This window comes from Vombatus ursinus, unplaced genomic scaffold, assembly GCF_900497805.2.
Source record: "Vombatus ursinus unplaced genomic scaffold, bare-nosed wombat genome assembly UNPS02014890.1, whole genome shotgun sequence".
Classification (NCBI taxonomy): domain Eukaryota; kingdom Metazoa; phylum Chordata; class Mammalia; order Diprotodontia; family Vombatidae; genus Vombatus; species Vombatus ursinus.
The window spans coordinates 1,142,104-1,156,754 of record NW_020954668.1 but is presented as its reverse complement, the minus strand read 5'-3'; the positions used below and the strand labels follow the sequence as shown (position 1 = coordinate 1,156,754).

General features: G+C 34.4%; 1 protein-coding gene across 1 annotated transcript in view; it reads left to right on the top strand.

The window, feature by feature from the left end:
• The window catches only part of PACS2 (phosphofurin acidic cluster sorting protein 2), a gene marked incomplete at its 5' end in the record, with an annotated part of 225,535 nt that overhangs the window by 16,220 nt on the left and 194,664 nt on the right, over nucleotides 1-14,651 (top strand). Inside the window, 2 exons of the mRNA XM_027842835.1 lie at nucleotides 901-990; nucleotides 11,760-11,885. Of these exons, the coding sequence (XP_027698636.1) occupies nucleotides 901-990; nucleotides 11,760-11,885 (216 nt within the window). The remainder of the gene's footprint in view (nucleotides 1-900; nucleotides 991-11,759; nucleotides 11,886-14,651) is intronic.

Below are 14,651 nucleotides of genomic sequence, written 5' to 3'. Positions count from 1 at the left end.
AATGGAGTTTTATCATTTTATATTGAATCCTCTCTTATGTTCTGCTGTGTACATTGCAGTATTTTTTCTCTTTATTGTATTTACATTTAAAATGAATAAAAGATTAAAAAAAAGAATCATCTTCCTTTACTTGATTAGTTTCTTTTTATTTTTTTTTCCCCTCACTATGGAATCTAGTACAGATGTCTGCAGGCAGTGAGAAGCCAGTCAGGAAAGGCTGTTGCCTGGTTGAAGAACTTGAAAACTTCTAGAGTAGCTCTCAGCTTGCCCTTTGATGGCATTATAATGAGGGGAGAGTAGCTGAGTAAGAATGTCCTGTGATTAGCTCAGCTAGATTGGATATGCTACAGTAGAGGTTTTAGCGTTTTTTGGTTATAAGCATGTAACAAAATTTCCGCATTTGAGCCCCAGTAAAACCACTGGATTTTGATTAGAACCCTTTTGAAGTCCAGATAGCGTTATTTAGTAGATCCTCATTTAGTATATGAGGACCATCTCCCGTTAATCCTGATTTATATCTCATCACTGGACTCAGATGGCTCCAGAGGAGAAATTGAGGCTGATGACTTTGCACAGCCCTCCCTCACTTAAATCCAATTCACTTGCAAGTCATAGCATCACTGATGTCATGGTCCTCTTCAAGAAAGAAGGACAGATAACAACAATAACAACAACATTTAGTATATTGATTGTTTCAACATCTTGAAGACATCACCTTGTCAGCTATTAATTTCAGTGATGTGGATCTTGTATGCTATGTAGTTTCAGAAGATAATTTGTGTATAATTGATTTTTCTCTGTATAACTTAGTTTTTTTTTCATAACTAGATTCGTGTTATCTCTCAATCAGGAGGCTGCTATTGCTTTTCTATCTGGTGAGAGGTTTTCTTTTTATTGCAGGGCTCAAAGCGCATACTGAGGTCTCATGAAATTGTGCTGCCCCCCAGTGGACAAGTGGAAACTGATCTTGCACTAACATTTTCACTACAGGTAATGAAATTCTTTTAGAAGTAAATGTGCAGTGATTAGTTTTTTTGTATTTGATTTCAGTTTCTGAAACTTTTCCTCAATCTTAAAATGTCTGTTATTGTAGGAATTTGTATCTTTTTCACAGCTTAATCTTTATTGATTAGAGAATTTCTTTTGACTTAGTAGAGTTAGTATGTCTTTTTTCACTAACCATATAAGAAAAAGAATATGCAAATGAAAGAGAAAAATACATATAAGGTAAATTTTTGATGCTAAATTTTTTCTGGGAAATCAATAAAGAAGGAAAACATTAGTTCAGATTATTATTTCTAACATGTTAAGTGTATGTGTGTGTATACATGTATGTGTATATATGTATTTACATATGTATGTGTATATATGTATTTGCATATGTATGTGTTTATCTACCTATTTATCTATCTAGGGAAACTACACATGGAGAATTTCTAGCTAAGATGTTAATGTAGAGGAACCTAGCTTTCTCATATACATTGCAGGAGTGTTTTAAAGAGGGCACCAAGACAAATCAACAAGCTTTTATTAAGCAATGACTAGGTACTAAGTCCTAGAGGTACTGAGAAAGGCAAAAACAATCCCTCCTCTTAAGGAGCAGTCTAAATGGGAAGATGACAAGATATATTTAGGATACATTGGAAATAATCTTGGGAGAAGGCACTGGGATTGGGAAAAAAAATCTTGTAGAATATGGACTTTTAGTTGAGACTTGAGGGAAGTCAAGAGGCAGAGGTGAGGAGAGAGAACAATTTAGATATGAGGACAGCTGGTGGAAAAGCCCAGAGAGTTGAGAGATATAGTGTCTTTTGCAAGAAACAACAAAGAGGCCAGTACCATTGAATCACAGAGTATGTACGCATAGGGGGAGTAAAATGTAAAAAGACTGGAAAGGTACAAGTGTTATGAAAAACTTGAAAAGCTCAAAAGAAGACTTAAGAGAAAAGGACAGTGTAGATCTAAACAGGCTCACCAGTAGGTCACGTTGGGATATAAAGGATAGAATAGCTTGTACAGGTGTGATAGTCTGGGAGAGAATTGAGGGTTTGATATGGGAAGGCTGAGATAGAAGAGGAAAGACAGTAGATTATAGCAAGATAAGAAGATTTCAGATTTCTTGAATATGAAGGTGGTACATTTGTGATAGTAAGATCGAAGGTATGATGACCATCTTTGTGTGGTGGAGGAGTAGGTCACAGGAGGTGAATAGATTGAAGAACTGAATAGTTAAGGTGTTTGAAGGAGTGTCGACATATGTGTTGAAGTCCCCTAGTATGAGGGCAGGAGTTGGAGAGGAAAGAAAATATTGTGAGCCAGGTACTGAGGGGTTCTCTCCTTATCTCATTTATAAGGTTCCTCATACTCTGTTAAAATTACTACAACCACTGGGTATCTATTTGACTACTGTATCTGTTCATTAGGTCACCTGGCCCCTTTCCTCAGCCTAGTCTTTCTTCCACTTACAATACCAGATTACCCATGGAGTCATTGAAATCAAATTCTTCTAGTTCCAAATACTTTCAGCCATATCTAATGCAGAATAATCCAGTGAGTGATTCAGGTTTAGGATTGATATACAGCTTTGTTTATGATAAAGAATTTAGAAAAATATAATTGTGAAAAATAGGTTCCACTTCTGTTTGCCTTCATGTTCAACAGAGTATCAACACTGGCTCAAAAAGAAGTCTCATAGAAGAAGGGAAATTTCTTTATTTATCATTAACATTATTTTCTGGTTATCTGAGATTATTATGACCCTGATCCTCTGACCCAATCAATTCCTGAAGATGACCCCCTTGACCTCCTTAAAGAGTTTAGACATCTTAGCTTCTTTAAAATAGATACTATTTCAACTATGATACGTAGCACACTGTTAAAAACGTAGAAAACAGGCACAAGGGAGAGAGCATTTTAAGAATCAGATCTCATGAAAAACCTGTCCAACCAAAAAACCTGGATGCCATATTTCAATAAGTCATAAAAGGAAACTGCTCAAATCTGGTAGAAACTAGGGGTAGAGTCAAAATACAAATAATTTCTCAGTCATTTCTTGAAAGAAACCCCAAGTTGGAAACATTCAGAAATGTCTTTATCAATATCCAGAGTTTCCAGATCAAAGAAGAAAAAATCAGTAAACAACCATAACAATAAGGAACTGGTCATTAACATGCAACACTGCACTGCAGCTGTTGGTGTGAAGAGACAATCATGGAATATGATATTATAAAAGACAAAAGATAAATACTAGAACCAAAAATGACTTACAATGTAAGACCAAAGATAATCATATGGGGTTGGGAGTAGAAGGGAAATGGACCTTTAATACAAGAATTTCAAACATTCATGATGAAAAGACCAGAACTGAGTAGAATCATTAAAACACAAACACAGGAGACAAATGTAGATAGGATGAACTTGCCTATAAAACTCAGGAGAGCAGCAGAATGCATTCAAAGGCAGAGTTCAGCAGTATGTGTTATTTACAAAAACAATACTCAGAATATAAAGATTCACATGGCTAAAAGAGACTGGAGCAAAATTTAGCATGTTTTGGGTGAATTGATAAAGAGTGGGGTGGTAACCATAAGTGCAATTAGAAAAATGATTAAAATTGATAGCAGGAAAACTACATTAAACTTAGAGATGCTGTCAATAATGATATCAATACTAAATATTATACACACTGAAAAAGCATAGCATCCAACTATTGGAAGGAAACCCTTAATAGCATTACAGGGAGAAATAGAAAAACTGCAATAGTAAGAGTCCTTAATGTGCCCCTTTCAGATATAGACAATTCTTTTCTTTTTCTTTTTTAATCTAGACAATTCTAACAAGAAGATAAATAAGGAAGAAGTAAAGAACCTGACTAGACTTTTAAAAGGAGTTAAATATGAACGTATCTAGTGATTTCCGAATAGAGATTGAAAGTTATATATATATTTCTTAGTTGTGCCAGACACCTTTATAAAAAGTGACACTATGCTAGAGCATATAAACCTCATAAAAAATGAAGGAAAGCAGATATATTAAACACATCAATTACTAACCAGAATGCAATAAAAATTGTGATCAGTAAAGGGAATATGAAGAAATGATTTGAAACTTAAAATGAAAGATAAGTTATATAAACATAAAGAATTTGGTGGGTTCTAGAACAAATCATAGACATCCTAGGACCGTGGATCTCAATCTGAAGAGGACCTGAGAAAACATCAACTACAATCCCCAGTTTTATAAAAAGGAAACCAAGATGTAGAAAGGTAAAGTAACTTGCCAGAATCATAGAATTGTTAATGTCAAATGTGAACCAAGTTGTAGTGATTACAGTCGGTACTTTTTCCATTGTACTTATATACTAAATAACTTAATCAAAATGACAATTACATGAACTTTGGGAATGCAGTCAAAAAAATTTTTAAGAGAGAATTGGTATCTTTCAAAGTTTTTACCAACTATAGAGAAAAATAATGGAACAGTGGAACTAACAAAACTATAAAAATAACAAAAAATCCCAACTCATTTCACATATTTTGAAAAATCAAAGGAGATGACCACAATTGAGAAGCACAAACCCCAGTGAATTTTTAAGTAAAACTTAGAACTGTTTTTGAAAATAAAAAAACATAATAAAATAAACACTATTAGCTATTTTCATAAAAAATAGAGAAATAAGCCAAATTGACATAATGAAAACTCAGAAAAGCAAATTCACAACAAATGAAGAGGAAATGAAGTAAATTATTAGAAACTACTTGTCCCAATTATATGACAGAGCTGACTGATGAAATGTAGTGAATGAATATTTATAGAAATGTAAAATACTCTGATTAACAGTATAAGAGATATTTTAAGTGCCTAATGTCATTTAAAGAACTTGAGAAAGTACCAAGGAGGAAAACAATCTAGGAATAGATGAAATTGCAAATAAAATCTGTCCCATATTCAAAGAACAATTATTTCCAACATTACATAATGTTGGCTCCCCCATGACATAAATAGGTTCTTGCTTCTGAAACCAAAGAAAGATAGAAGTAGACAAATAGAACTATAAATCAGTATCCCTAATGAATATCAATTAAAATACTGAATAAATTTCAGCAAAAGGCTACAGGATTATATTTAAAAGACTGTATACTATGACCACAGTGCATTTATATCAGGAATGTAAGGTTGATTCAACTTTAGGAAAACTATAAGCATAGTAGATAATTTTAATAAGAAAAGTAAATGAAATCCACATGACTATATTAATAGAAGCATACAAAGACTTTGGTAAAATATAACTCCATTTTATGTTTAAAAAAAAACTTTTAAAACTATAAGAATAAACTGGCCTTTCCTTTTGATAGACTATGTTTAAAACCAAGAACTATAATTATCTGCACTGGGAGGTATACCAGAGTTTTTCTAGTAAGATTTGATCTAACACAAACATATCTATTTTTGCCACAGGGATTTGATATAGTTCTAAAAATATTAGCTTAAAACTTGAGAAAGAAATTGAGAAAGTAAGCACAGACATAAAGGAAACAAAATTATTGCTTTTTGCAGACCATATGATGTTTTACTTAGAGAAACCTGGACTGTCAACTAAAAACCAATCTGAAGCGATTAAGAAATTCAATGAAAAACCTATATATAAAACAAACCAACAGAAATAATCAGTATTTGTGTACATTAACAATGAAACTCCACAGAAAGAGATGGTGGAAAAATCCATTCTATGTAACTGCAGGTTGTCAGTAATCCAGCTGCCAAGACTGGCATGTAATGTAAACCATTACAGAATTCTCTTTGTAGAAATAAAGGAAGATTTAAATAATTGGAGAGGTATTGATTATTTGTGGTTGTTGTCAACATAACAAAAAAGTACATCCAAAATAAATTTACAGATTCATTGCTATGCCTGTTAAACTGCTACTAAAGGTAAGGTATCAGAATAAGAAAAAATAATTACAACATTCAACTAGAGGAACAAAAAAACTCAGGGGAAATAATTTAAAAAATAGGAAGAAAAGGGCCTTTAGAAATACTAGATCACAAATATATTATAAAATCAGTAATCATCAAAAATATTAGCTACAGGTTTAAAAAAATAGAAAATTTGATCAGTGCAATAGATTAGGTATACAAGATGCCAAGCACAATTGAACATGGTAGCTTGGTATTTGATGAAGCCAGAGACACCAGCTTCTGAAGTAAGAACTTGATATTTGACAAACTTGCTGGGAAAATTGGAAAACAGTGTGACAAGTTAGTTGAAGAATAACATCTCACCTCATTTACTACAGTAAGCTTCAAATGGATTCATGATCTAAATATAAAAGGTCATATCACCATTAAATTAGAAGGGAAGGGAACCCACTATGAATAAGGGATGAGTTCTTGATGCTGCCATTACACAAACTCAAGATATCACTCATGATGAAGTGATTGCAAAAATGAAATAAAATCATTTTTGATAAAATGAAATTACATAATTACATTAGTATATTGATATTTATTGTAATTATAAAATAATTTTATGTAAACAAAATCACTGTAGTTAGAATCATAATGGAAATAGTTAATTGAGAGAAAAAACTTGATATCCAACTTCCCTTATAAAGGTCTGATGTCCAAGATGTTTAAGGAGATGCTGATATAAATATATAAGAACAAAAGCCATTCTCTTATAGATAAATGTTCAAAAGGATATGAACTGGCATTCTCAAAAGAACAATGTCAAGGCATCAACAACATTGTGAAAAATGTTTCCACTCATTAATGAAGAGAAATACAAATTAGAACACCTGTATCATTCTACTTCATACTCATTAGATTAATGAAGATGACAAAAATGGAAATGGTGGTTTTTGGAGGGGCTATTTAAGGACATTAGTACAGTGGTTGAGGAGCTGTCATTTTATCTCATTATTAGGGAAAGGCATAGGTATTGGATTGTGATTTCATTGGTATGGAGAACTTCAGAGCGAAGAAACTTCATTCTACCAGTGAAGGTCAAGAGCATTTCTAGTGAATTGCATCGAAACATAGAGCCATCGTGTGTCAGGTGGGACCTGAACTTAGTCTGTGTGACTCTGATGCCAATTCTCTATCCATTATACTATGCTGTCTCTTGTTATGAAAAACAATTTTCAAGTATGCTGTATACCAAACTGTATACCATTTGAGCCAGTTATATACTAGTATTATTTATATACCCCAAAGATATCAAAGGAAAGAACCTGTATGTACCCCCCAAAAAATTGTAACAGCATTTTTTGTTTTATTAAGGAAAAAAATAGTGGTAACAAGTGAATACCTATAAATTTGGGGAATCAATAAACAAATTCTGGCATATGAATGTAATGAATATCATTGTCCTGAAAAAAACAACTAATTCAGAGAAACCTCAGAAGACTGGTTTGAACTGATAACAGAGTGAAGTGAGAAGAACCAGATCAGGTTCCCCAGTGTGTGGTCCAAGGATCCATGGTGGTCCCCGAGACCTTTTCAGGGAGTCCATGAGGTCAAAACAGTTTTCATAATATTAATGACATTTTAATTTTTAATGCAGTAAATATTAATAGATATCCACATAAACAAAAACTTTTTTTTTTTGGTGAGGTAATTGGGGTTAAGTGACTTGCTCGGAGTCACACAGCTAATGGGTGTTATGTGTCTGAGGCCAGATTTGGACTCAGGTCCTCCTGACTCCAGGGCCAGTGCCCTACCCCTGTGCCACCTATCTGCCCCCAACAAAAACTCTTTTGGGAGAAAGATCCTCAGTTTTTAAGAGTATAAAAGAGTCTTGAGACCAAAAAGTTCGAGAACCAGTGAACTAGATGATTAATTTATGTAATGACTAAAATAGTGTAAAGGAAACTTCAATCATGACTCCTGAAGACTGATGCCAAATTGTATTTCTCACCTTTTAGCCAGAGAGGCGATTTCAGTAGAGTTGCAGAAAAGGTATTTTTAGGCACAGCCAATGTGTGGGTTTGTTTTACCTATTTGTACTTTTTTTTTTAAGTGAGGACTTTAATTAGGGGAGAGTTGTTGTGAGAGTGGTTGAGAGTTGTGATTGTGATGCAAAATAAAAGATAAAAAGAGAAAAAAGAGCATCTGTGAAGTTTTAAAATTACGCAGAGCAAAAGAATGTTCAAGAGATTCAGTAGGAGCAATATCGCTCTACCCTGGGCCAGTTATGTTAGTTTTTGCAGAAAAAGTATGCAAACTGTCCTTCAGATGATGGGCTTTGGGGACTAAGACTCAGCCATTAACTTAGCTTCCTGCTTTCCTGAATACAAAAGCTGCCTGCTCCAGAGTCTAGAACTCTTCTCAGACTTAGGAAGTCAAACTAGCCCCAGAGGAAAGTTGTGCTCCTCAGAATGAAGTCCTCCCTGAATATCATTACCTGTTCTCCAAGTCCTTCTTCTGCTATGACTAAGTAAATTTCTTTTTGTTAAGGGACTATTGGTATCTTATTTCATTCCAGTCTTGAGCTGGACCACTGAACTGGCCTGGTAGGCTCTGGTTGGTTACTGAAGATGATACAGATAAGCATAATGATAATTTTTCAGCAGTTTTGTTTTATATACAATCCTCTTCCTTTTTTAGGGGGCATAAGGATTGTAAGAATTTTTATGCTTGTTAATATTTGTAAAGTTCATTTTTTAAAAAGACTTTAAAGTAGAATTTTTTTAAAAATTACAGATTATATACCTTTTTTCTTCTTGACTCAGACTTGTGCTTTTACTCTTGTGGAAACTTCCTTCACTCATACTTATTAACTACCCTTCTTTTAACTTGATATTTTAGAGAATTCCTAGGAGGTGGGTTGTAGTTACTACGAGGTTAAATGCCTTGTCCTTAGGCACTCTCATTTGTGTCAAAATGGAATTTGAATTCAGGGCATTTCTTAAATCTAAGGCTAGCCTTTGCCATATTGCCTTCTATTTTACACAAAACTTAATAGAAATTAAGACTTGGCCTAAAAACAAATTGTTTTCCCTTAAAATAAATAAGATTGTAGAAATTTAAAATATAAAAAATTATTACTTATTGCAAATATAGTCCATAATATTTCTGAAGTATACTTCTTCATTCAGTTCATGTTGTCATCTCTGTGACTCTGGAATTAATGGGTAAGTATGGAGATAATCTTACAGGTTTGATGAGGTACATGCACCCCAAAATGTTGGTGTGCACCAGAGTGATGAATAGACATGTGAGTCACAGTGTCCTGAAAGAATTCACTTGGACAGTCTTCAATTTAAAAAAAGGCATTTATTGGGGTGATGCACCCAGTGGGCCTGCTCCCCATGAGAGGCAGAGCAATTAGCCAGGTTAAGTGTCTGGTGTATATACATATAGTTTGATGGGATAGAGAGAAGGGGAAGAAAGGCAAGCGTGGCTCTGGAATGCCTGGAATATCAGGTACTCTGGAGGTTTCTTTGTCATATAGATAAGCAAGGAGAACAGAAAAGGGGAAAGGGTAGTGCTGCTCTGGAATGTCACATAGTTGGGGAATGCTTTGTGAAAGCACACAGATAAGTCCTTGGTGGAGGCATCGATGCATAATCTGTGGCTGGTCACATCTTGCGTTTTATCTCATATTTCACATCCTGCAGCCTGCATGCCTCATCTGCCTTGTGAACACCCCATCTACCTCATCAGGCTGATGTCCCAAACCATTTCAGATCTTATGGTATGTGCTCATTAAGAGTGAAAGCCCTTTGTTCTGCCTATTGACTGCATACAGAAAACTCATATTCACATAGACACAAACTAAAATTATCTGTGGGGCTGTGGCCCCATAATTTTAGGTCTAAATATTAATGACAATAGCATTATTGTGGTGAATTACAGAAAAATGAAAAGGATAATAACCATTAACCTCGATTCCACTGAATTCCATTTAATTTGCTTACTAAATCAGTCTGTTTCTTTTTATTCTTTTCTTTTTCTGTACTTAATGGCTATTTCCTCCCTCCTCCTCCTCCCAGGGACTGACCATATTTGTGTCAGACTTAATGAGGATGCACTCTCTGTTTAGCACACTGCAGCTCAGAACTCCTGAGCAAAAGCAATCCACCAGCCTCAGCCCTCCTCAGCAGCAGGGATTGCAGGTGTATTTCATCATGTCTGACCCCTTTTCCTTTATTCTTTCTTCAGAAATTAAATTAGTTTAGTTTTAGATCCTTTTAAACCTTTTATGCTTATAAAAAAAACAAACCTATCTTTACTATAACAGTGAAGTAGTGGTAGGGCAGAATTTTAATAGGAATGGGAATAAGCATTTATTAAGTGCCTGCTATATGCTAATTATTATGCCGAGCACTTTACAATTATTATTTCATTTGATTCTTACAACCCTGGGAGATAGATGTCATTATTGTCCCCATTTTCCAGTTGAGGAAACTGAGGCAACAGAGGTTAAATGACTTTCCCATAGTCACACAGCTAGTCTGAGACAGGCTTTGAAGTCAGATCTTTCTGGGTCCAGGCCCAGCACTGTATCCACTGTGCCACCTACCTACTCTAATTTTTAATACTAGTGATTGTTAATAATTTTAATGAATGCTATTACAAATCTGAGTTTGCAAAAGATTTCTTTTTCTGAAAAGATAAAATCCTCCCCAACTTTTTCCTTTTTTATAGGCTTCTGTCTACCAAAAACTAGCTTTGTTATTTCTACCTTTACATTATATTATTCGCTGTTCTTGGAATTGGTAAAATTGAGCATTCTGTATATCATTTCCATTTCATATAAAATGTACACAGTTTATTAATATACAGGATCAGATGCTGTTTTGTCATCTCATGGTTGTTTTTAGTTTATATTGTCATTTTTAAATTTCAGAAAGATAAGTTTTGAATGTATACTTATTTATGCAAATAGAGACCTACTTAATATCTATGCATATATATGATACATTGTCATATTGTATGAATGTAATACATATGAATACAATCCAATATAGCAACGTCTATGAATATACTAAAAATATATTTAGATAACCAGGTTGTCATTTGATGTAGGTATGCAGTGACAAACTACATGTGAATCAGTGCAAAGCTTTATAGGAATCATTAATTTTTCATTTACAAACATGAGCACAATTAAAATGTAACTGAACAAAATGAAACTTGTTGAAAAACAAGGACAAGATTTTAATGTATGTTAATGAATGTCATTGACAGTTTTAAATAGATGACTATCTTACATACGTTAAGCCATTTTTAATCCTGCTACTATTAGGTAGGAACCATTTATAAATATAATAAAATATATTTACGGTAGGCCAAGAATACCTTTTAATATGGAAGATGGAATTTTAAATTGCCTCTAGAAGTAGCTGTGGACCTATTTGTAACTCCTCTTTCCTCTGGTGTTAAAGGGGTAGAATAAAGGGGAAATTAGATAAATGAAGTGCCAAACCATCATTTGCTAGGAGAACCTGTGAATTTTAATTCTTTTAAGGTTAATGGCCTGTATTACTAATGTTTGTTCCCATTTTTAAATGTGATGTTTATAAAATATTTAATTTCTAAGTCTTAACAGAGATTAAAATATTTAAGTTCCCAGTTGCCAAAATATTGTCAGATACTGATTGTCTTGGGATTTATTTAGCTGTGTTATGCTATTTAACTTGCTTCCTACTTTCCTCTTCTATACAATGGAAGGCCTTGGTCTATATGGGGGGATAGATTAAAGTTTAATAATATGAGAAGTATGGAAGTTTTAACTGTTGAATTGTATTGTACAGTATCCTCATTTCTTGAAAAGAGAAGGCAACAAACTTCAGATTATGCTGCAGAGAAGGAAACGGTACAAAAATCGAACTATTTTGGGCTACAAAACGTTGGCAGTGGGATCCATCAACATGGCTGAGGTAGGTTCTTAAAAATCTAACAACTGGTAGATGAATAGTTATAAATTCAGAAATGTACAGTGGAAGTCTATTGTATTATTCAGTATAGAGTGCCATTCAGTATAAAGTAAGCCCATCTTAGATTATGTTTAAAAATTGGGAAGAGAGGAAGGTTGTTACTAGAATACCAGAAAGAAGTCATTATAACAGTATTTCAATTCAGCAGATGTTTATCAAGTATCTACTATGTTCACAGTATTTTGCTAGGCTTTGAAAATATAAAATTGAAAAATTATACACTTTCTGCCTTCAGATAGCATACAGGTATATGATGTACTAAATTTTAGTTCCATTGCTGTTATGCATAAGCTAATTACTGTGTAATTATTATTAGAAATTTATTCATAAGAAGCCAGAAATAGCTTTTAGTATAAAAGAATTGTAAAATACCTTTAACAAGAGCAGTACTTTTATGGTAAATACTTGTTTTTGTTACTACTGTAAAGAGGCATAGCAGGGAGGGTGAGATAAGTATAATACAAAGCATAGTGTGATAAGGGCCAAGGAAAGAGGCAGGCAGGCAGGTGTGCTAAGAAAATTTGAGGAATCATAGAATACCTTTAGCTGGGAGATCAGGGAAGACATCAGCAAGGAGGTGGCCCTTATGCTACACTTTGAGGAAATAGGATTTTAATAGAGGTCAAGTAGGACTATATTCCTATATAAGTAAGTAAGGTAACTTTATTACTAATTTGACTGAAATGTAGAGCATGTGAAATAGGGCAGGGAATTAGAGCCAGATTGTGATAAACTTCAAATGGTAGGCTAAGGAGAGAGCCACTGATGGGCTGTGTGTAGGGGAGTGGCATGATCAGACCAGGGCATTAGAAGATTTTTTTCAGCAACTTTGTGAAAGATGAATTAGAAAAGATACTGGAGGCAAGAATACTGTTTAAGACCCTATCATAAACATTTTTGTTATGAGGGAAAGTTATAAAGGTCTGAAATAAGGTGATGGCAGTTTGTAGAAAAAGGAATGGATATGAGAAACACTGTGTAGGTAAAATATTGACAATAGCTGGAAATTTATTAGACTTGATGGAAGATAGAAGCCTAAGAAATGGAGCCATCATCAGACATAGTACTGTTTCTCATGCCTAAATTGAATTCTTATCTCTAGTTTTAAAAATTCTTCTCAATGATGTTCAGCACATCTGTCACCTTCCTGGCAATAGGGGCAAATATGGGGAGGGAGATGATGAGTTTAGTTTGGAGTTTTAAGTTTTAAGGTACCAGGGTTATATCCAGGTGGTAATGTCTCAAGTGGTCTTAGGACAAAGTCTTTTGAAGATCACCCACATTTATGAGATGGGAGAATGATCAACCAATCCAAGAGATGGACAAGGAGTTGTCTGGTAGACAAAGAACTGGGAGAACAGTGGCATGAAAGACAAAAGAGGAGGCAGTGGTCAATTTCACATGATGCAGAGAAGTTGAGGAAGTTGAGTATTGAGAAGCTACCATTGGATTTAGCAGCTGAGAGAGAGAGCAGTTTTGAGAGAAGAGTTTTACTAGAACAATGGGGTCAGAAACCTGATTTCAAGAACTGGAGGAGTAAATGGGTAGGAGCAGTATAAACCTGTCTTTTTCAGAGTTTAGCAATGAAGGTGGGAAGGGATATGAGATGATAGTTTGATGGAAAACATGATATAAAATCTTTAAGATAGAATGAAATTTTCTTGGGTTTTTAGTTGACTTCAGCATTTCAGCCAGCACGGCTGACGCGTAGAGTGTAAGATTTCTCTTTGTTTTCCCATAGCTCTTAGAGCACTGTTTTCAGCATAAATGGTTTGGGTTAACATTGTATATTTTAAAAGTATTCTCATGTGCATAAATCTGGAAACCAGAAGGAGATAACATAGTAGAGAATATTCAGGTAAAAATCACTAGAAAGAAAAATAGGAGAAATTTTGTTATCAGGTTATACAATAGTGATAGAGAATATCAGATATCTGTTAAACTCTTTCTATGTCAAAAGCAGGGCAGTTAATAGCTTTTTTACTCATTTCATCTTTCAAAGGGTAGAGGAATCAGTAATGCAAGATCATAGTCTAGATCTTATTCTCATGACTGGGACTGAGTTGGAGTGAAAATAATGGGGAACATTATAGTGGCAATAGCCACTCCCTCGAAGAGTTTGTGATAGAGGAAAGGAAATGGGGGCATAAACTTGACATATACCTTAGACTTTGGGAAAACAGTTTTCAAAACATTCAGAAGAAGTAGGTGTAGGACATCAATGATTAAGTAAATGAATTCTACAGGGGGTGTTAGCCCAGAAGGCATGGGAAATCCTTAAGATGAAATTCTCAAGACATGAAGGAAAGCAGTTCCCATGAGGAGGAAATAGAACTGTATCAAAGGTGGAAGCAGGTAACAATGGAGGAATATAAGAGCATTGGTATCATCCTATAAAAAAATAGTGTCCGCAGTGAGTTAAGCACAGAATGAGCTAAAGGTGAAGTGGCAAGCTAAACAATGAAGACAGATTTTTATTTAAGCTGGTGAAGAAAATGATGAAGATGATGAAGGTAAAGGTGACAATGAAAGAGAGGACATGACTGCTGCCTGGGATGAATGGGATGGGTGACAGCAGAAAGAAGGGAAGAGTTACTTCTGTTTTCTCTGCCAAGGAGAATGACCATGACAGTGAAAATGACAGAATAAAAATGTCTGCAACCAAAACATCCAGGATGAGTAAGGAGATATTAAGAGAGTACATAGTTA